The 22,039-nt window shown below is 36.5% G+C and overlaps 1 protein-coding gene across 6 annotated transcripts in view; it reads left to right on the forward strand.

Moving 5' to 3' along the window:
* PNPLA8 (patatin like phospholipase domain containing 8) overlaps positions 1 to 21,255 on the forward strand; it is a 37,003-nt gene extending 15,748 nt beyond the window's left edge. For 4 of the 6 annotated variants that reach the window (XM_048065920.2, XM_048065922.2, XM_048065921.2 and 1 more), the window contains exons 9-11: positions 1,459 to 1,653; positions 19,824 to 20,019; positions 20,381 to 21,255. In XM_048065920.2, the coding sequence (XP_047921877.1) occupies positions 1,459 to 1,653; positions 19,824 to 20,019; positions 20,381 to 20,655 (666 nt within the window). In that variant the 3' untranslated portion in view covers positions 20,656 to 21,255. Of the gene's footprint in view, positions 1 to 1,458; positions 1,654 to 14,114; positions 15,859 to 15,882; positions 19,804 to 19,823; positions 20,020 to 20,380 lie in introns of those variants that run through there. The other 2 variants (XM_066991935.1, XM_048065924.2) reach the window with 2 other exon arrangements.
* Positions 21,256 to 22,039: the final 784 nt, after the last annotated feature.

The raw sequence follows: 22,039 nt of genomic DNA on the forward strand, positions 1-22,039 counted from the left end.
TGTAGTGCTGGCACTCTTTACGGGGCCAGTAAAATCAAAATGTGCAGTTGTGTGCTCTGTGCTGCTGTTAAATTCATGAAGAGATGGATTTTTCCAAAAGGTGCCCGGCATTTTACAAGTTGCGCTTTCGCTTCAAGAAGCGGGCTATATGGGTATTAAAAAAAAATGATAATAATCAAGCATCAGTTTGGAAAATTTAATAGAAAACTTATCAGTGTTCTTTTCTGTAGTGATGAGAACCAGGCTTTTCTTTTGACAAAACAGGAAACTTTTTTCTCCATCAAATGATATAATATAAATCATGCACACATTTTCCTTCTCATTTTCATCTAGAAGTTATACTTTCGTTTTTCCTTTTTATGAAGGTGAACTTGCTGTGTATTAAATGATCTACTTATGTAGCTGAAGAATGGAAATGAATACAGCAATATCACAGCATCAGCTGCTACTGCTGTTGAGTAATGTTTCACACACAAAAAAAATACTCTGTAGAACAGTACACAAAATAGAATTGAACACCCACTTGTCTGCTATAGAGTATTGTTCTAAACAGGGCCAGGCAGTCTGGTGCATCATCACAAAAAGGTCTTGCAAATTCTAATGCTCACCCATAATTATAGGTACTCCCACCTCATGCATTTAGATCTGTAAAATGTGCTGAATTTTGCAGTCATGCATTTTATGGAAATACAGTTGTGGCCTTTCACTTAAACTTATGTATGTGGCTTAATGATGTTTCCATGTCCTTACAAAAAAACCTTGAAAGAAAGTCTTCCAAAGTTTTTTTTCCCCCTTTGAAAGAGATTTTTCCTGCAATCCTTTAACAGAGGTTGCAATGTTAAGTAATTGTTTCCTAGGAGAAAGAAATTGATTGATGTTTCTTACATATGTATTTCATATGTAAGTTACTGTTTGCTTGTTACTGTGTGAGAATTGTGCAGACCTACTTCTAGTGCACTTTTCACTTTCATTAGGATTGTTCTTTTAGAGCACTTTGAATTACTTGGAGTTTGAAATAATAATTCAACAAAATAAATATGCAGGTATTGGTTTTTATGTGTATCTAGCACACATAAGGAGAATTGGCTTTGTTTTGTAGCGTTAGCATTAACTGCTATTTGTGAAGGTGAAACTTTTTTAATGGCATATATGACACTAGCTTTTGTTTGAATATCAGTGGATAGATGGAAACAAAATAGTGGTGGAAATTTTTTGGTGGAAACAAAATAGTGGAAACAATGTTAGATTTAAAAAAGCTTTCTCTTTAGGGAGGTTGTATTGTTTTGTTTCTTTAAGTTCTTAAAATTTATATAAGTGTTATAAACAAAAGTTAATAAAATATGTACAAAGGATTCCAGAGACTCATTAAATTTATAGATTGAATTTCATAGTTTGTGAAATTGTCATTATCGTACTATTATCTAATATAATTCAGTTTTGCTCCTTCTAACTCCTTAGGTAGCTGCAGTAAGCACCATTGTAAACAGAGGAACACCACTCAAAGCATTTGTTTTTAGAAACTACAATCACTTTCCTGGGGTTAAGTCTCATTATATTGGAGGCTGTCAATATAAACTCTGGCAGGCCATCAGAGCGTCATCTGCTGCACCAGGTTACTTCCAGGAATATGTCTTGGGCAATGATCTTCATCAGGTAAGTTGAAATCTCATCCTTTAGTAAATATTTTCCAACATTATTTCTGGAAAAGAAAGTTGTCTGAATTTCTGAATCAAAACTAAGCAAATACCTTCATAGCAGAAAGAAAATCTAGGGCAGTTTAGGAGTAAGAAAGGAAACTTTTGATTTGTATAGCCCTTATAGAAGTGGAAGGGTATTGGCTTAAAAATCTTTGTGGTATTAATGCAAACTTAAGTTCTTCTGCTGTTCCTTTCTTCTCTGCCTGGAAGGAAACTTTATACGGGTTGTAAATTGCCTCTGACTTCCTGCTTACAACTGGTATTTCATTGAGCATTATTTCACTAAACAGATGGTATGGCTTACTATCTAACGATACCGTAAGGTGTGAAAAATTCAAGTTGTGTGTTTCAGTGTTCCTTTTATTAGTGAATAACTTCTGTTTATGGGCTACTTTTAATTCCCTGTACTGATAGTTTATGAAGCTCTACACTGGTTCTGAGCTTAACAGCAAAAAGTAGGAGATGCTCTGGCAGTTGGATTAAAATCATAAGACAACTGCAAAAGAAATTCCCTAGAGGATAAAGCAATGTCTCCTGTCAACAGTGAATGATTTCTTACTTTATTATAGCTCTTGTTGGTGACCCTGAGTGGTGAAGAGCGAGGCAAATGAACTTTACTTACTAGATTTTTTTAACCTTTCTGTTCTTGCCCTCCAGTGCCCCTTGATTGTTCCATAACTCTGAGTTTAAAGGAATTGTTTTTACAATACTTAACTTATTTACAAATATTAGTGTTTATTTGAGAAAAGATGTATTTCAGGTCTGTGGCAGAAAGAACTGTGATAGATGACTGAACCCCAGACCTTGAACAAAGACAGCGTAGGATTCTGTCACTTAAATCTAAAGAAAACATCTATTACATTCCTATCATGCTAATTAATATGATGGCATTAGCATTAACTAATGGAAAGCAGTACTAGCATATTTTCAGTAACAAGTGTACCTGTATCACGTCCACAATTTCTCATGGTGTTCATTAAAAGGCTTTGCAATCTCATTAACATAATAAGGTGCATAAGTAGTACCAAAGTTTAGCAGATAAATAAGGAATGTAAATAAAAATTTCATTATATTAACAGTCAATAAACAGAAGCGCTGATACAAAAGCAAACCAGGTAGAATTTAACCTGAAAAAATCAGCACGCTTGGGAGAACAGTTCTCTGAAACTTGTCTGCAACTGCCCTCTTAAGAAAGTGAAAACAAGTCTGCGTATTTTCTGCCTAGACTGATAAAGTAGGAGAGCTAAATCACCATATCAGAGGGTAAAAATACTTGAGGAAGGTGCAGGACGTGGCTTTTAGACTCATAAGCAGCATGAGGCATATATTTAATAGTCATATATCATACTAAGGTTTGAGGGTATCCAACATGTCATTTATATATATATGTATTTTTTTTCAGTGCTCAACTTTTTTGTTACATACATTGTTGCAGTTGCTGAGGCTTTTGGAAAGGATAACAAAGCTTATTGTAGGCCTTAATAAGTTTCTTTTCATATAACACATCTTTTTACTATGTAATGTAATTTCCTTAACTTGTTCAGATTCGATGAATTTATCTAGTTTTAAATGTTAATTAATGGAAACTGTTCATATGTTGGCAATTTCGTGTGTGCATTCCAAAAACATTAAATACTCATTAAACACTGTTTGAAAACAGTAACTTCAAAAGTTAAGCTATATGTTGAATGAACCTCTGGAAGGAGGTGGGATAATTACATCCAGCTCTGTAAAAAGTCTATACAGCTTGTGGGACAAGGGTTTGCATGGAGGGCAGGATAGTTCTACTGCATCAACCAGATTGAGAGCACTTCCATTTTCTGCATATTCTCCTTTTCCACTCTGTTTAGAGCCCTTTTCTTTCTTTTTTTCCCCCCTTGTTTATGCTACATCTGGTTATCCCCAAAGCATTTTAATCAAATACGGCCTGAAATAAGCAAATAAGTGGTGTTTTATTTTTGTAAAGCTAAACAGGGAGTCTCACACAGATATTCTGTTTGAAACCCCGAAACATAGTTATCTTCCATCTGTCCAAGCAGAACTAGAAAGGGAGCTGCTAGAAAGGGAGTCTTTGGAGTTGTTCCAAGCTGCTCCTTAACTGCTGGAATGGGTCAGGGTTAAGCTATGTGAGGCACTTTTCTTCCTCTTCTCACCCTTTCGCTCCCTCTTCCCTTGAATTGAGAGCACATCAAAGTTTGTGTGTGCTTCTATATGAAGAATAGCTAAATAGTATGTTTAATTTTTACAGAGTGCTTAGACAATTACTTGTTTTAATACTGTTTTTGAATTGCCAGACTTGTGTGAAATGCAGTAAAGTGGATATTTGATACCATCTGTATTCACTTTATGTCCAATTTACTAGACCAGAGAACATGAAGTTATGATTAATGTTAGTAGAGGTCAGGTACAGTATTCTTAGATACACAGAGGTAGAATGACATCTAGTTCACTTTTTCTTACTCGAGATTCTTTGGCCAAGCCATTCCATATCGTCTTACCAACACTGTTTCACAAACTCGATGTTCTTTTGTTAAAATGCTACTTGATGTATTTTAATTGCTAGAGAACAAGGGCTTAGGATGTGGTTAGATTAATTCTACAGAATTCACACCTATGAGTTCCCAAGGCTATAGGTTTTGTATTCTTCTTGAGGTGCTGACCTTTGTAAGCTATAGAGAACTGAGTATGTTTTCAGTATTAAAACCACTTACTGTAGTACAACTATATGCTAAATTTTCTATCTAGTATCATCTGAGAGATCTGTCTTCCACCCAAGCATGAAATTTTAATGCTTTTGTATTCTTGTAGAGTCCAAAGGATGTCAACTTCCATGCCTTCCTGGCTTTGTTTCCTCAGATTGCATTTTTCTTAGCACATGGGATGTGCTTGTTTTTTAATGGGGGACAGGCTAGCAAGGTGCTATATTACAAATGATACATAACATAACAGTTCGTGTGCTGATTTGTATCTCAGATTTCAATTCCACCAGTGCACAATCAAGCTACCTTGAATTACCTCGTTTTAGCCCTTGGGGAAGAGCTTCCATGCCTTTAGCAGACTGTTACACTTACGTGCTTGGATGTAATGGTACCTCAGTAGAAAATGTAAGGTAACCAAGGGTTTTATCTCTAATAAGTACACAAGATGAATTGAAAACAGTATGTATGCATAAATATATTTTAATGGAGTCCTAAATACAGTCAGTATTTAGCCAATACAGGCAGTATTTAGCCAAAGTGGCTTTGTTAGTAATATTTCAGGTTTAGAATTTTTAAAGTATGTTGATAACTCAATCCTGGGTTGTAGTTCATATAACTATTAGATTTTTGTTATGCATCATTATTGCAAAAGTGCATTGTTATAGTCATGTTAAGTTCTTTGGCTAGACTGTGTATGATGCTAAATTCTATAGTTTATGTGGAAATACTTTTTTTGAACTACAGAAATAAAGGAAGCATACCATTGTTAGGCATTCTCAATGGTACCATGACTTTTGTAAAGTGCATCAGCATAGTGCGCATTAATTGTATGCCAGAGGATTCAATGCTGTACTATGGTATCAGAAAGGTGATGGTACTTTGGTGGATTTTTTAATGGATTGGAAACTTGTATTAAGTCATCAATGTAATCTCTTCTGAACATAAACTATGGTAGTTCCTTATTAACCTATATATAATCTACTTCTGCAATGTTGATATTCCTACATCTTTCAAAGAATAGAGAAAGGTAGAAGTACTGGTAAATGTCTGTGAAAACTCAAAATGGTAAATATGATGGGATTTGTTTCTTATTTTGAAGTTTGGGACTCTAAAGGATTTTATTTGGAAGCCAGGCTTTGTATTAATTTATCACTCAGTCGTACGTTTATATCTGAATGAAAGGCACTGTGGCAGTTGACCTGACTTAGGACTCTTCAAATGTATGAAAATACTTATTTTGATAATGGGAACTTAGTGGATTTTTTTATGGTCAGTCTGCATAATCTCTTTTGTTACCTAGCCTTTGTTGAAATTGGTGTCCTTCCTGAAACTGCACGAAGAAGATGCCTAAGAATTGTGTAGGGTTGAGATGCATAAAATCCTTAAGAATGAATAACCAGCCATATATGCTGGAATCATGCCTGGGCTGAACTGTGGCTGTTCACTTTAACACTGACATTTCCATACCTATATATATTTATACATGCATGCGTATTTGTGTACGCACATGCATGGCCTTTCTCTGGGAACATTCCAGTCTGACTTCCTGTGTTAGCCACTCTCAATGTTTGAGAGAATTGTACTGCATTAATTTATTAATAAGCTAATTATTTCTATAATTGTTTGGATCTAATTGCTAAGAAATACATTTCTAGGTGCCTAAACCTTCTCTTCTTGTTCGTCCTGCTGATAACCTGATGGCAGGTTAGTCAAATTTCCACAAAATTAAGCAGTTCAGAAAACAAATAGCAATATTTACATTCAGGTCAATCGTGCCATGCTATCTTGTTCCACCCTGTCAAGAAGGAAAAACAGTGCAGCTGTTGGTAGATGAGGGGAGGAGGATTAATATTCTTTGTGGTTCAAAAGAGGAACACATTAGTATTCAAAGGGATTTAATCCCTGTAACATGCTTCTCCAGAAACCGTGCAAGTCAAGAGAGACCAAGTCATGATGTCACAGTATTGAAACTGTATTGCCACATGTCAGCTTTTTTATATTAAAATCTACTTAGGAAGTATTGAGGGAGTCTTAACCTCTCCCCAGTCCCATTAAAACCAGTCATTTTTTTCCCTACTTCTCACAGAGGGATGATATTTCTTAGATTCCTCTTTTCTTCTGTAGTGTAAAAAGCATTTCCTTTTTAGCTGTTCAATAATGTCACTTCAGTAGACAGTGTGGTATGCTGAGCAAATTGCCAATTAATTAATAGAGCAGTTTTAAGATTTAACAAAATCATTATGCACACTTCATTTACTCGGTTTTACAGCAAAAACTAAATTTGCACCGCAGGATTAATTAAAAGGGCAATGAGGAGGAGGGAGAGGAATTTAACAAAGCCATGTATTTTTCTAAAAATAAAATATACTCAGTTTAACACAAACGACTTTTTCTTGGTGCTTTCCCATGATTTCATTGCTGCAATACAATTCCATTTAATGAAATGCTGGTGTTGACTTACAGTAGTGTTCAAATAACCATGTTTTCTGACCTTGGAGCAAATCAAATACTGAAGTGGTTAAAAAATTGGCAGCTAGTCTGTTAGTGGAGCTTTAGTGTAAGGGTAACAGTACGTATGGTGAGAATATGACCTACAAATAAATAAATACATATATACACGCACACAATACAATAACATGTAACTAAAATTTCAAGTTTCACCTTGTCTGAAAAACAAGAAGCTGTATTTTTTCATCTTTTCCCCTCCTTTTATGAGATGGTAAATCTGCCAAGCCATTTCATCTTTGTAGCTTGTTACGGGAGAGGCTTCAAAAGTGATTTATTTAGTGGATCCTGCCCTAATTGGTTTTACATGGTAGCTTTTAAAATTAGATTCAAGGGTGCTTCCCAGGCTCTAAGAAGACGTAGAATATAGGTCACATTGGAGTTCTTTTCATTCTTAGGATATGCCACGGTGATCAGTATGCACCAGAGCTTATACAGACTGTGGTTTAATAGGTGTATCTTGTTCTCACAATGATAGAAACAAGTATTTCTTTGTTTCTCTGTCTACTTGTTGCCATACACGTTTTCCTACAGCCTTTGAGGTAATATCTCCTACTGGTTAAGGAAGAGGAATTTACTGGAATGCGTTAGCTACATGGATACATGCAATTCTTTTTCTCTTACAGATTCTGTAGGGTTGGTTATCAGTTCTTAGGGTGGATGCTGATGATGCGGTTTACCAGCCTTCATGAAAATGCTGTTTACTGTGCCAGTGTTACTCTGCAGAGCAGACTCCCTGCAGGATTCCCTGCAGGGACTTGCTAAGTGGCTTGGTTTTGGAAGATTTGTTTAGTGAAACAAAATTGAGAGGGTATTTCGTGTAGGCATTTAACTTGGAAGCATTGTAATTTTTTTCTACCATGGTTCAGTGATACTTTGTTATTGTAAATGTAATTTTCAGAGGGCTTATTAAAGAAAAGACAGTCACTTCCAAAGAAGTTGTATTATATTTAAATATTTTTGTTTAGACTCCCGAGTGTATATACCTTTACTGACACAGTTTACCAGCTAATATTCACTGTACATAAACCTTGTAAAATCAGGAGACTGGTACAATGGAATAGTAAGAGCTGAGTCAATTCAGAAATTTGTCCAGTCAATGTAGGGTGCTCCTCGCTAGTTCTGATGCTGCTGACCATCGTTTCTTAGGAGATCATACAGACAACTTGCTGTCAGTTCTTTTATCGCTTGTAATTTTTACTTTGTCAGGCTGAATATTCATCTAATGCTGACTTGAAGGGGGGCATATTTCCGTCTGAAATAGCCTCCTGATAGTCATTGCAAAGGAAAGCCTAATAAGGTAGTGTTATTCTTCATACACGATAACTTCTCCCCTTAAGGAAAGCTTGTTTATGATATATGGCAGTCTGATGCGTATTGCAGGCAATCACTTCATGCTTTGCCACTTGCCATGCACTCTAATTTGCCTTCCATAGCATAGTTTGGGAGACTGCCCTCTGATTGTCATGGATGCAGGTCCTACCACGGTGATGTTAATAATTTTTAACATGTATAGAAAATATGCATGAAGTTGGTTAATACCAAGTCCCCTTACGTTAGTTGAGTGGGGTACCCTAAGCCCTATTTCCTGTGCTGAGTTTCTCTTCCATTGCAAGGATTATCTGTAGTGCTAATTTTGAAAATCTCAAACAGGTTGGAGATCTCTTCAAAGATTGTTTATCTTCCAATTTTTGTTTTACTGGGTATATATATATGCATTGCTGGTTTTAGTAGCACATATATTTTAGATTTTGGGCTGCAGAACCCTTTAGATTTATTTCAGTTGGCATTTCCTCAGGAGGGGAAAAAGATAAGAGCATAGAAGAAAACAAGTTTCCCTTGGGTCAAATCCAGTCCTCTGTCATAGTCGCCAAGTATATGGACTGCGTTTGATGACTGTAGTTCATAAACATGTAAAGCTGTCTTTGCTGTTGCTGCCCTAGTAGAAGGTTATTTAGAGAAGGATATTTCTTCATCTTTTAATGGCCAGAAAAATTCTGGTTTTCACTCTGTTCATAGCAAGTGTACACAAGTTCTCCTTGTGCCAGTACTGTTTTCCAGTTTAATTTACTGTTCTTTTAGTAGTATTTACACTTCTGATGTGTATATGGAAAGTACTCTTATCCTTTTTTTATTTTGCTAGTCTGTCTATGCCAAGCTGTCTCAGTCTTGCAAAATAGGCTCTGTGTTCCCTTGATCATTCTAATAGTCCTTCATTGCACCTGCTGCAGTTTGGGTAATGTTTCTTGAAACTGGACTATTCAGTGTGTTTTGGCATGACCTAAGACATACTGTGGAAAGCGGAATGATACACCAGATTCAAAATTAGCATTTCTAAATTAGAAGCAAAATTCAGAGAAGCAAATTTGATCAGCTGGAACACTGTATTCTAGATGATGTTTTAGCTGTGTCATTAAATTCCTTTTTTTCAAAGGAAGATAGAGCGTAGAATTACAGTTGCCTTTTCAACAGCTACCTCGTGTAGGTGGTTTAAATGATTGTGATATGGTGCTCTACCCTGATCTTTCTCATTCTTGGTCTGAACCCAGCTTAGTTCTGAAGATCACAGCTTTGTGTTTATGAGCACTTTTGTCATGTGTCATCTCATTTGGGTTTTCCTAGGCATCAGAGTCATTCAGTATTTATTCCAAAGTCTTTGTATTTACAAAGCCTCTAACTTTGTAGTAGCAGACTTGATTAGTAGTTACGTACTTCTGAGAAAACGGTGAAGAGGATGAGACCCAGACCAGCCTTCTAGTACTTCTGATAGAAAGCAGTCCCCAACCGAAGAGTTCCTCACTCACATAGACTCTTGTCCCATCTGGTTATTCTCCACTGTAGTCTCTTTAATCACTTTCCAGTGGTCTGGTATGTAAGGTGCTTGATAAATCCAGACTTTCTTCATCTAAAAATTCTGATTCAATTTTGGTATCAAGCCTTCAATAAATCCATGGTATATTTCATCATCCAGGCATGTGTTTAATTTAGAGAATGAATTCCTACAGGACTCAGGAAAGTGTTGTTTAGCTGCAAAAAACTTTATTTAAAAAAGGATGGTATCATCTCTTCATTAGTAATGAACATAATACTACCACAGAACAGGGAAGGAAAGCGACCCTTGCAACCGCTGTCCAACCTCTGCAATGTGCCTATCTCTATAAAAACATATGAAGAAAAGAACAGCTGAAATAACTCAACATAGCATGAGTTATAGGCACTTTTAAGTTGTTCCCTGTTCTGTCTTTAGATTACTCATAAAAAATTCTTAATGTTTTTATGAGTTCTAACAAATTAATCTTTCATTCCTTTTCATTTTCTGACCCTCAGTACTTTTTTTTCCCCTCTCCACAGGTTTTCTGTGTGATACGATTCTGTTATTCAAAAGAGTTATTTTTCTGTTTGGGTGCAGAACCTTTCCTTCAGTTCTTTCTCCCCTCTCTACCTCGTTGGGGCTGCAAATACTAACTAGTTCATATCCAAATCCCAACCCTTCATGGCAATTATCTGCAATAATTAGTTCTTTTTTCTCAAGTTTTGTCCATTTTAAGATCAAATCCTTTAGTTATCAACCTGCTTTGTTCCAATTGCAATGAAATCTAATGTCTGAGTCAACAAATAAAGAATAAAATTATATTAAATGATTCAGATATCTTGCATAGATTTCTGTTAAATAAAAAAAAAATATATATGGGAAGCCCAATTTCAGTTGGGTATTACAATATGAAAGGCAAAACTCATCTTGAACACTGCCTGTGCTTCTCAAGCTGGGGTATGTGTTTAGGGCTAGTATGGATTCAACCACAGGACAGCTTATTTTTTTTTTCTTGGGTTGCAGTCTGTAATCCTCTCTTGTTCATTGTTTGGGAACCAGTTTAAATACGTACTATCCTAGTGACATTGCTAAATTAGTGTAATTAAATGTGGTACGTGGCTTATGCTTTTAATGAAATATCTGACTATATTTTATTTTTTTCATGATGTCTGCCAATATCTAATAAATCTTCATCAGTACAATGCAAGTACATTTTCTTTATCTGACATAAAAACATTAATTCAATAATGTCTTCAGAACAGCTGGTCACTTTCTGTGAATTAATGACTAGCTGGGATGAGTTAATAATTTAAGATAATCACCTAGTCTTCCGCAGCCAACCATTCATTCTAAAGAAATGTCAAGAGCAAACATGGGTAGTGTAGGGGGAAAAAAACCTAAGATACATTACTAAATGTTTAGTGATGGCAATAGTGCTGGTAGCTCTCAGAAGCGTTTAGCATGACATTTGTGTGTATACAAACAGTATACTATGGCACTGCTAATTTTTAGAAAAGTAAGTACGGTATGGGAGAACAGTAACCTTTTCAATAAACTTTCAATCTTTACTAGATATTTTTATCTTTTATGTAATGTGATCCCTCAGCGTAGGGTGTTCTTTTTTACAACTGATGTAGCAGAAGTACAAATACAGCTTTTAAATTCTTTTTAATTGTCAAAGACAGGAGTAATATTAGTGCCATTTAACAATATAAATGCAAATATGTTTAATTTTAATTTTCTGTACGAGCACCTTCTAAAGACTTTTGCTATTAGCCAGTTCAAGTGGAATCGGTTTCCCAGTCGCCCCTGGAGCAGTTGTTTGAGCATTAGTTTTTCTAGGGTCTGGGGAAAAAAAAAATTTGATAGCCTTATAGAGTAATGACCAGAAGACATTTGAGGAAACTTAAGGGAACATCTCTGCCTCTTCTTAAGTAATGACATCTGTTCATTCTGTAATAGTTAAAAATTTGGTGTGTAAGAGGAGTGCATTAAACCTCTGTCACCAAGCAAGGCCTCTGTTAGGAAGCAGCATTGCACAGAAGACGTTATAAATTGTACATAGATGGCCCAGTGACATCTCTGTTAGCATGGCTGTGAGGCAAGGGTGGCTTTTCTTAAATAAAGTGCATGAGGCATTTGTATAAAGAGCTAGCTGTACGTCATTGTATGCTGTACAGGAGATAATCTGATTTATTTTAAAAAAGTTTTCTCACTCATCTTTCAAGCATGAAATTAAATCAGACCCACCATTAGAAGGAAGCTAAACAAAATTGTTCTGGTACACCGTACCTTTTAGAGATGTGTTAGGAATATTGGCACTGCCTCCCATTGCTACCAATAGAGAGGAAACAGTTCTACTAATGCACTCTTTACTGCTTGTAACAATATCTTATAGGGTCAAAATAGTTTGTGCAGGGACATAAAGATTTCCTGTGCTTGCTGGGAGTCATCCTTAGTAGTGCCCTGACTGATTACTCACAAAAGGAAAGCCATAATACAAAAAAAAGTTTGAAATATTAGATTACATGATTACCCTGGTTTGTTAAACGTTAACTTTTGTACTGAGGAGAGTATACTTGTACTGAACGCTATGGGAGCTGGCTTATTGTCCAGTTAAATCTGAATACACACTCTCTCCTTTTTCACAATGTATGTATTAAGAACTGTAATTTGGTAGCCCAGTGACGTTTGGCTGAGCAAGCCATGACGCTCTCTATGTGAATATACAAATAGTATCATGCCAGCGCTGGGAGCCCAGTGCAATCAGAGGACTGACTGGGATCTGAATCTTGAAGATACCGGTATGGGAGATTGTACAAGTAGTCAAACAACCCTCCTGTTTTCTACTCTGAGAACATTTGCTGCTACTCCTGTAAACATATTGAATTTGCTTTTGACTCGGCAAGACATACCTTTTTATCTATGGAAACTCTAGTAAATGTTTTTGGAATAAGTATTTTAATTTTTCAACCAAGTAATCACTTGCAAAAGTGCAGACTCTTCAAACTCCTCATTTGAAACGATAAGCCCTAGCCTTAATCCGTGTCTGTTCATGATTATGTTGATTTTAAACGTGGAATTTGAAAAACACTTTTTTGAAAAAAATTTGAAAAAAGTCTGTTCAGAATCTCAGCCTGTCTTGTCTTAGCCTCTGATAGCTTTGTACTAATTCTGTCTCCACTTCTTCCACAAATACAATGAAAGTAAACAACAGAGCAAGTCTGTAAAAGTGAACTAAAATGCAAAGCATGTCTGCATAGGCAGTGAGGTGAAATGGTTACTATGGAGCCAACAAACTCGGCTTCCAAATATCAGACTTGGCTTTCCTAAGTCATATATCCTTCACCCAATGCTAAATTATTTTCTCCACAAAGCTTAACATCACTTAAGTGAAACTTCAGCACACAGGATGTTACAGGGAGCAATTACAAGGCACAACTTGAATCTGACACAATTAAGAAATGTAATGATAGCTTTTGAGCGTATGGTGTATTCTGAATTTCAGTTAAAGTCCATAGTAAAGTGTGGTTCAAACCGATTTTTATTTAACATCAGTTTAATAACTGGTTTTAAATTACTGAGATAAATATCTGAGTGGTGATTTTGTGTGCTTTCACCATACCTACTTATATGGGACAGGACTTTCGGCAGGTTCTGTGTTACCAGGCTCCAGGTGGTCTGCAGCACTTGCTTTTTTGAGACCTCCTGGTGTCTTCCTTCTGATTATGAAATAAAGAAGGAAAAATTGACAATATTTAACCAGGCTTTTCTTTATCACTAGAACTGTGTAAGCCATGTATCTTCAGTAAAGAGATTTCATTGGAGCATGTGCCTACAAAAAGAGAATTTGGGGGGCTTTAAATAATTTGATCTGATAGACAAATGACAAGGGAGCTTTCCCTGACTATTTTGTAACTTTAAATACACTTGTAGAAAATATTAGCTACAGCTTTAGACTCTAGCCAACCAACACTAGTCCCTAAAAATAAGGTTACAGTTGCATTGGGAAAGTTCTAGAAAAATCTGTATGGGGAGGGGAGAACATTTCATAAACTTCAGTTAGGAATTACTTGATAAAAGGTTGAGTAAAGCATAATAATTGTATGTTTGCCACTTGGAAAGCCTTTGGCAAAAGACTGAAAGTAATGTCTGAGTGACTATTGCTTTGCTATCACAAGCAAGCTTGTTTATACATGTCTCTGTTTTAAGATTTGATTCTTAAATTCCTCAATTATTTTTACTGGATTTTTTTTAAAGCCTTCTCTACTGTTAACTGTCATTAGGAAAGTTATAAACCCTTCTTCAGCACTTGCTTGCAGTGACATTCCTACTCTGGCGCTTTGTGCTCAGTGTGCTGCCAGCAAATGAAGTTGCCTTAAGTGTGGATTGGTTTTGCAGAGTTCAGAATATGGAGAAGTGGACAGGAGATGCCAGCGCACTGACCGCAGCAGCACAGAACACAAAGGAAAGGGGTGACTCATGTATGTCTGGGAAGTGAAAAAGATTGCAATTACACTGAGAACTAATGAAACGAGAGAAGACGGTGAAACGTAGTCAAGGACAAACGATCTAAGAATGGGAGAACAAACAGTGAGGCACTGCTCTACTCTGGCTGTTTGCCTAGCACATAGTCAGAACTTCAGATAATTGCACATTTTTGTGGATGTCGGTCAGCACTTCAGTCATTTAAAGAGTTCCTATAAGTTTCGGTTCATTTCCAAACTAAGAGCAGCAAGTGGAAAAAGCATATTTGCATATATATTGTTTTTATAAGACTTCTGATGGTACTGACAAAGTTCCATTTCTTGTAAGAATGGCTTTTAAAATGGGTTCATTTTACAGCTAAAATAACATGCCTTTACAATGTTTCATGTACTATTTCTTCAAGTAGAGTAGAACTTCAGGAAAAATCGAAAGAGGTTGAGGCCTCAGGAGGTGGTTTTGTCCAGCCTCCTGTTCCAAAGCAGGTACACTTCAAAGTTAGGGCAGCTTTCTCAGGGCAGGGCCTCACCCAGCTGAATTTCAGAAGTATCCAAGAATGGAGATTGTACGGCTTTCTCTATCTGCACTCTGTTCTGCACTTATTAAAAAGAGTCTGGCTGCGTGTTCCTCCCCTTTCAATAGTAAAAGACTGATTAGACTCTTTCTTGGCTTTCTCTTTTTCCAGGCTGAGCAAACCAAAATCTTCTCACTTTTCATGTTCAGCCCCCAAAACATCTTAGTGGTTCTTTACTCTCCGCATTCCAGTTTCTCAGTATCTCATAAGTGGGTGTCTAAAACTGGGCACGATATTCCCAGTGTGACCCCCTGAGTACTCAATAAAAGGGAATAACCACTTCACTTGACCTACTGGTTATGCTTTTAACCTAATATGTCATTAGTATTCATGCATGCAAATGTGTGTTGATAATATAGTATTATGTCTAATAAACCATTCATATTGTTTTTTCTATATGTACACAGATTACTGCTGTAGTATGGCTCTTATCTAGTAATGTAGATAAAAGGGGCACCACAGTACTTGGAAATGCTTTAGTCTGTCAAAAAGGAACTGAATTTATTAGGAAGCGAAAAGGTTTAGGGCCACACAAAGCATTGCTTTCTAGAACTGGAATCGCATCTGAAGCTTATAGTGTAATTTGAACTATCACTTTATGTCAACAAGATTTTTGTGATGCTATATGTGGTATAAAAACGCTTTTTTATTTACTTTATTTTGTTTATATGAAGGCTTTGGGAGAGCAGAATTGTGCTATCCTAGCATGGATCCATTATATGTTTGCTCTTCCATTATAGATAACGTTGTGAAAATATGTTTAATTAAAATAGATAATGGACACGAGGGATACAACAATTTTCATACACTTTGAAGGCTGCATTCTGTCACAGTGCATTTTGCATGTCTTGCTAATATCAACATTTGTTAATCGCCATACTTTCAAACATTGTAAAACGCATTATTTTGTAAATAGTTTTATTTGTGAAAACTCAGGCACATCCAAGTTGCCATTACATGAAGTGCTGAGTGCAGCTTGTCACTAGGATACCTAGTTTCCCATATCTTTTCAGTGATATCATACTTTTTCCCCATAGCACATCACAACTACCTAGTTTGTTGTTTTTCCTACGAAGTATTTTACTAATGTTTGGTTTGTACATTCCCCAGCCATGGTTGTCCTTCTGTCCATGTCCTTCATCAATACATTTAAATGCCTCGGTGAAACTTCTTCCTTCTGGATTACCATGTTTGGTTTGTCATTCCTCCCTGCTGCAGAAGCATGTTGTGTAGATCCTAGTTCTTCCCTCCTACTAAGTGGGGAACACTTAAATCTGAGCTTGAAAAATAGGTGGATTAAAGACGAGAGATTGTACCAAGAAAGTATAGCATTTGAAATGGAATGGACCCATAAACTGAATGACGTCCTTCTGGAAATAGAGACAAGAATCAGATTTTGGCCAACAGGCATCTCTGTACCTATAGATAAAATAAACAAGGCCAATTTATTTTATCATTTATCTCCAGCTGTTTAATTGTATGAAACTTTTCAAAGTGGCAAGAAAGCTCATAGAAAGTAATAATGGAAGAGGAAGCTATTGTGTTATTCAAGGGATGTTGCATACTACTAGCAGCCATTCAGTCTCTTGGTTACACTGCACTGTGGTTAATATATCTTTAAAAAGCTAAGCACTTAAAATAGAAACATTCTAATTGGTCAGTTATAAATAATTTGTATCACTTTGTATAAAATTATATAAATATTAAATAGAATTGAAAAAAAATAAAGATACCAAATAAATTCAGTGGTTCTTCAAATTAAATTGATAGGCTGAACGCAGGGGAATTCCTTAGCAAAGATCCGTGAAGATCCCTGTAATCTCAGTGTATCTTACGTACGAAACTGCAGACTGAATCACTTGGAATTGTATTCCAGTGTCCCAAGGACGAACACGAAGAAAGATATGTCATGATTTCTTTGAATTTTAAAGAAAGTAATCTTTCATATTGATAGTCAATGTCATTCAATATTGATAGTCAATTTATTTCTCAAGGAAGAGTTTTTGTGCAATTTTATGAAGATTAAGAAAGCAAACAATTATTCAGAATCAGAAAGGTCAATTTTTTGAACTTAGACCTGGATTTTTTGTTTGTTTACAGTTTTCCTTACAATTCACATACATGTGAGATCACTGAAACCAATTTTACAACTTGTGCAATATTTTTTACATCGAGATTTCATTCTTTGACATAATTTGTTCTAAGCTTTCTGGAGCTTTCTGAGATAAATTATTGCAGTATTTTCTTCATTGAGTCCTCAGAAGTCCAGTTTATAGTAACATTATTTACTGCTTCAGTAGTCGATCATTGTAAGCAGAAGAGCAACAGGATGAACACCTTTGTTTAACAGAGTAAGCTGATTTGAAACACGATATTGATTGGGTCATTATCAATTGTAATCTGTTTGCAGGTGAAGAAAAGAAATCAGTTCCCTTCCTTATTGAGTCCTACTCAAAACTTGCCAAAAATTACATATATCTATATAAATGCTAGAAATTATATTAAAGGTGTCCAAAAATTACTAGGAGTGGATATTTACTGTCAGTCCAATAAACCTAAATTGGAGAATGTTGAAGTATGGAAGTAGTTGCATGAAGCTGGTAGTGTCATCATAGTGCACATTTGATATGTGTAGTATACATTCCTTAGGTCTTTTATTTGTCAAATTGACAAAAATGCAGTAATTTTCTAGTATTAACTGCATCGTGTATTTTGATAACACTAATCTTTCCCATGGTGGAAAAAATCAAGTTTAATTAAATTATATTGACAAACTTAGTGGAAATTATCTGGTAAGCATTTCTTCATCTAGGATATAAAGAAAATAAGCACCACGAAGATCAGTATTAAGATTTCAGATTAAGATTCATGGGGAATTTTATCAAGGACAAAAACATCCTTGTATTTAGTTTTTTTTTGTGGAATCTAATTTAAACGTAAGGATAATAGGCACTGAAAAGACTATTCATTTTAGCAGTGTTTTGAGCAAAGTGGACAGTAGTCCAGAAGGAGTTCAAAGATCTTTTTGTAGTTTGAAATGGAAGCTTAATTAAAAAAAAATCAAAGCTCAGTAATCCTGTTTTTACTTATCTAGCACAGCTGTAGTTAAAAGGAGTTTCAGTAAAGCGTGCACTGATTCCAAAACAGTTTTTATTCCAAACTCTTATTGAGCTGAGTTGATTCATTTTTTTTCCTATTCTTGTAATATGGTTGTCAGGTATAGGGCGTAGGGAGTTGAGGGAGCTTTTGCATAATGCTTATAGTAGTCCATATTCTTTCTCTTCTATATTTTGAGGTTTTTTGTATTGATTTTTGAATAGCTAAAAAAAAATCTTGGTCTCTGCTATAATTTACTACAGAAATCTTGAAACCCAAATCCTCTGCATGTTCATGAGTAGTCAGCATGGCTGTACAAAGGGCGTCTCATGATTGACCAACCTGATAGCCTTCTACAATGAGGTGACTAGCTTGGTGGACAAGAGGAGAGCAGTGGATATTGTTTACCTTAACAATAAAAAAAAAGCCTTTGACATCATTTCCCATAGCACCATAGACAGTGAGGTGGATTGCAGATGAGCTGAATGGCCAGGCCAAGGGGTTTGTGTCACAAAGGCCAGTTGAAAGCAAGTCACTAGAGATGTATCCCAGAGGTCACTACTAGTGCCAGTATGGTTTAACATTTTCATTAATGACCTCGATGATGGGACATAGTGCACCTGCAGGAAGCTTGCGGATCATACGTTACCTGGGTGGAGTCACTGGTACACCAGATGGTTGTGTCTCTGCTCAGAGGGATCTCAGCAGGCTGGAGACTTCTCATGAAGTTCAAAGAGGAGAAACGCAATCCTGCGTATGGGGAGGAATAGCCCCAGGCACCAACCCGTGCTGGCACTGACTGGTTGTAAAGCAGCTGTGCAGAGGGACCTTGGGGTCCCAGTGGACAAGCTGAACATGAGCCAGCAATGCACTCTTGTGGCAAAAGAGGCCAACAGCATCCTGGGCTGCATTAAGAACGGTGGTGCCAGCAGGTCAGGGGAGATGATCTTCACTTGCCATCCTGATGAGGCTGCATCTGGCATACTGTATCCAGTTCCCCAGTATAAGAGAGACATGTGCATACAGGAGCAAGTTCAGTGTGGGACCACAAAGGGATTGGAGCATCTCGCACATGAGGAGAGACAGAGAGAGCTGGGAACGTTCAACCTAGAGAAGAGAAGGCTTACGTAGGGTGTCTTACCCATGTGTACAAATTAAAGGGAGCCTTATTCTTCCCAGTAGTACCCTCTGAAAGGACAAGAGGCAATGGCATAAATTAAAATACATTAAATTCCATCTGAACAGAAGAAGACTGTGAGAGTGGTCAAATACTGGAACAGGTTGTCTGGAGAAGTTTGGAGTTTCCATCTGTGGAGATTTAATACCCAACTGTACGTGGCCCTCAGCAACGTGCTCCAGCTGACCCTGCTTGAGGAGCGGGGTTGGACTAGATGATCTCAATAGGTGCCTTCTAACCTAAACCATTCTGTCGTTTTTCCAAGTCTTAAATCCAGGCTATAGCATCCTATGTAATTACTGTGCTTATAGAGCATCCTTAGCTCTTGTCATTTTTTATTTTAGGATCTGCAGGTTTGGATTTTGTTACAGAATATAACCTTGTAATAGTAGTAATAAACATTTTCAGATGCAGACTTCTGGGTTGTTAAAAAAATTCTCAGTAGCTTATCTATCTTAGCTTAAAGATCTTCAGAAGATGAACTCATGACTTCATTCAGATTTTCCAGTGAATACTACTGTTTGAACATCTCTCTTCCATACAACACTCACACCAGTAGAACTGACCAGCAACCTAAGAGGTACTCTGAGAGAGTCCAGAAGCCCAGGAAACCTGCTGCATAGCACAAACAGAACAATTGCACGGAAGGTGGAAATCAATGCCTATTTCACTGAAATAGTTTTGTATATTAATGCTATTTCTAGTTTAGTTTATCATTGTAATTTATTTTACGACCATGTATTATATATAATGCTAAACCTTTATTTTTGATTTACAGGATGGAGGTTTGCTTCTAAATAATCCTTCTGCACTGGCAGTTCACGAGTGCAAGTGCCTTTGGCCAAATGTTCCGTTGCAGTGTCTGATATCGCTGGGTACTGGTCGATATGAAAGTGAAGGAAAGACGAATGTCACATACACGAGTCTGAAAGCCAAACTCACAAATGTTATCAGCAGTGCAACTGATACAGAAGGTTAGTGTCTTAAGGTGCATCGGTACTGTACTGTACTTTTTTTTTTTAAGATTCTTAGAATTATCATTCTTGATTATCATAACTGAGGTTGTCCTAGAATACAAGATAAACATTTTCCAGAGAAAAAAACCATGTATAGGGTTGTCTGCAAAATTCTAGTGAGAAAGGTGTTTTTTTGTGTTTTGTGTGTGTTGTTTTGTTGTTTTTTTTTTTGATAAGGCAATTGTGGAAAGATGTTTACTTAGCAAAGCAGCACATACTTACAATCATTGTGTCACTCCAAAGCACTTGGTGTTCAGATTGTAGGACTGTGTCTCTCTCCTGTAAATGTAACAGTTTCGTACATTTGTTTTAAATACAGAAGTTCACACCATGCTGGATGCACTGTTACCACCAGATACTTACTTCAGATTTAACCCTCTTATGAATGAAGACATACCTCTGGATGAAAGTCGGAAAGAGAAACTCAATCAGCTGCAGACAGATGGAATTCGTTATTTAGAACGAAATGAAGAAAAACTGAAAAAAGCTGCAAAAATATTAACACAAGAAAAATCGACTTTGCAGAAGTTTCATGATTGGATAAGATTAAAGGCTGACATGTATGAAGGCCTTCCCTTTCTTTCCAAATTGTGAATATGTAATGCATGGAAGATTGTAAATGTAAACCCTATTCCAGAAAACTCATCCAGTACTGTAAAGCAAGAATGTTTATTGTGGGTAAATAACATCTCTGGAAAGCTGTCCGCAGTGTTCTGGTGAAAGCAGTTCAGGATGGCTGTTTTGTGCACACTTACTTGATATAAAGTTTTATGGTGTTAATTATTTTTTGAACTTTAGGGATCTTACTGTTGTTCTACTTAATTTTGTTAAAGTTGGTAAAAACTGAAAATTATGAAAACAATTGTGCTATACATTTTTCAATGTATGTACCATAATTATGGTGGCAGTGAGCCTTTATTCATCAACTACCAGGCTTGTTCAAAATTAACAAAAAATAAAATCTTCATTCGCCTTAGAGTAGGCAATATACCTGTTGAGGCTCTTACGTAGCCAGTTAATATAAAGAAATGTAACATCTTAAAAACACTTTTCCTGTGTTAATTGCACTTTTATGTTTGAAAGATAACATCAAAGTTCTTTTTTATTATTTCCAATGTTTTTGTACATAACCGTATTCAGTAAGATGTTTGGATGACTATAAATGGCATATTAAATTATCAAAATTAACTGATATTCTGGGGACTTGCTGCTTATTGTTTTTATTGGAATGACTTCACATTGGTTCATTGATTATTTTGAAAATAATCCCAAGCCCCCAAATTTCATTTGAGCTGCTATTCCTGTCAGAGAATACAGGAAATAACTAGTGAACTGTTTGAAAATGTTATGTGAGTGAGAAGCTTGTTATAGAAGCTGCAGTTCTGGATGCCAAACTTCACAGGTTTCTAGGCAAGAGAAATTTAGCAGTTGATACCTGAAATAATAAATTATGCATTTCCTTTTATCTTTTAGCTTTCATATGTGAATTCTCTAGAAACAGTTCAAGTTGCAAAGTTTTATTTACAGCGTACTACAATCTTACTACTCATTTCTTTGCAACTTCCTGCTTACATCGAGCACGGTGGTGTGGTAAGCAATGGCAATACTGGACATCAGTAAAGTGACATTTTCAACAACAGGAAGGTACAAGTGAGTTCTTAGAAACAGTAACATGACTTCTGAGAATGAGGAAAAGGCTGAGATTCTTAATGCCTTCTTTACATCTGTCTTTACTAGTCAGACCACTTATCCTCGGGGTGTTCCTGGAACTCTGGGATGGGGAGCAGAATAACCCCCCCATAATTCAGGTGGAAACAGAGACCTGCTACTCGACCTGGACTGTCACAAGGCCATGGGACCAGATGGAGTTCACCCGAGGGTGCAGAGGGAGTTGGCAGATGTGATTGCTGGGCCGCTTTCCATCATCTATCAGCAGTCATGGTCAAATGGAGATATCCCAGGTGACTGGAGACTTGCT

This window comes from Anser cygnoides, chromosome 1, assembly GCF_040182565.1.
Source record: "Anser cygnoides isolate HZ-2024a breed goose chromosome 1, Taihu_goose_T2T_genome, whole genome shotgun sequence".
In the NCBI taxonomy this organism is placed as follows: domain Eukaryota; kingdom Metazoa; phylum Chordata; class Aves; order Anseriformes; family Anatidae; genus Anser; species Anser cygnoides.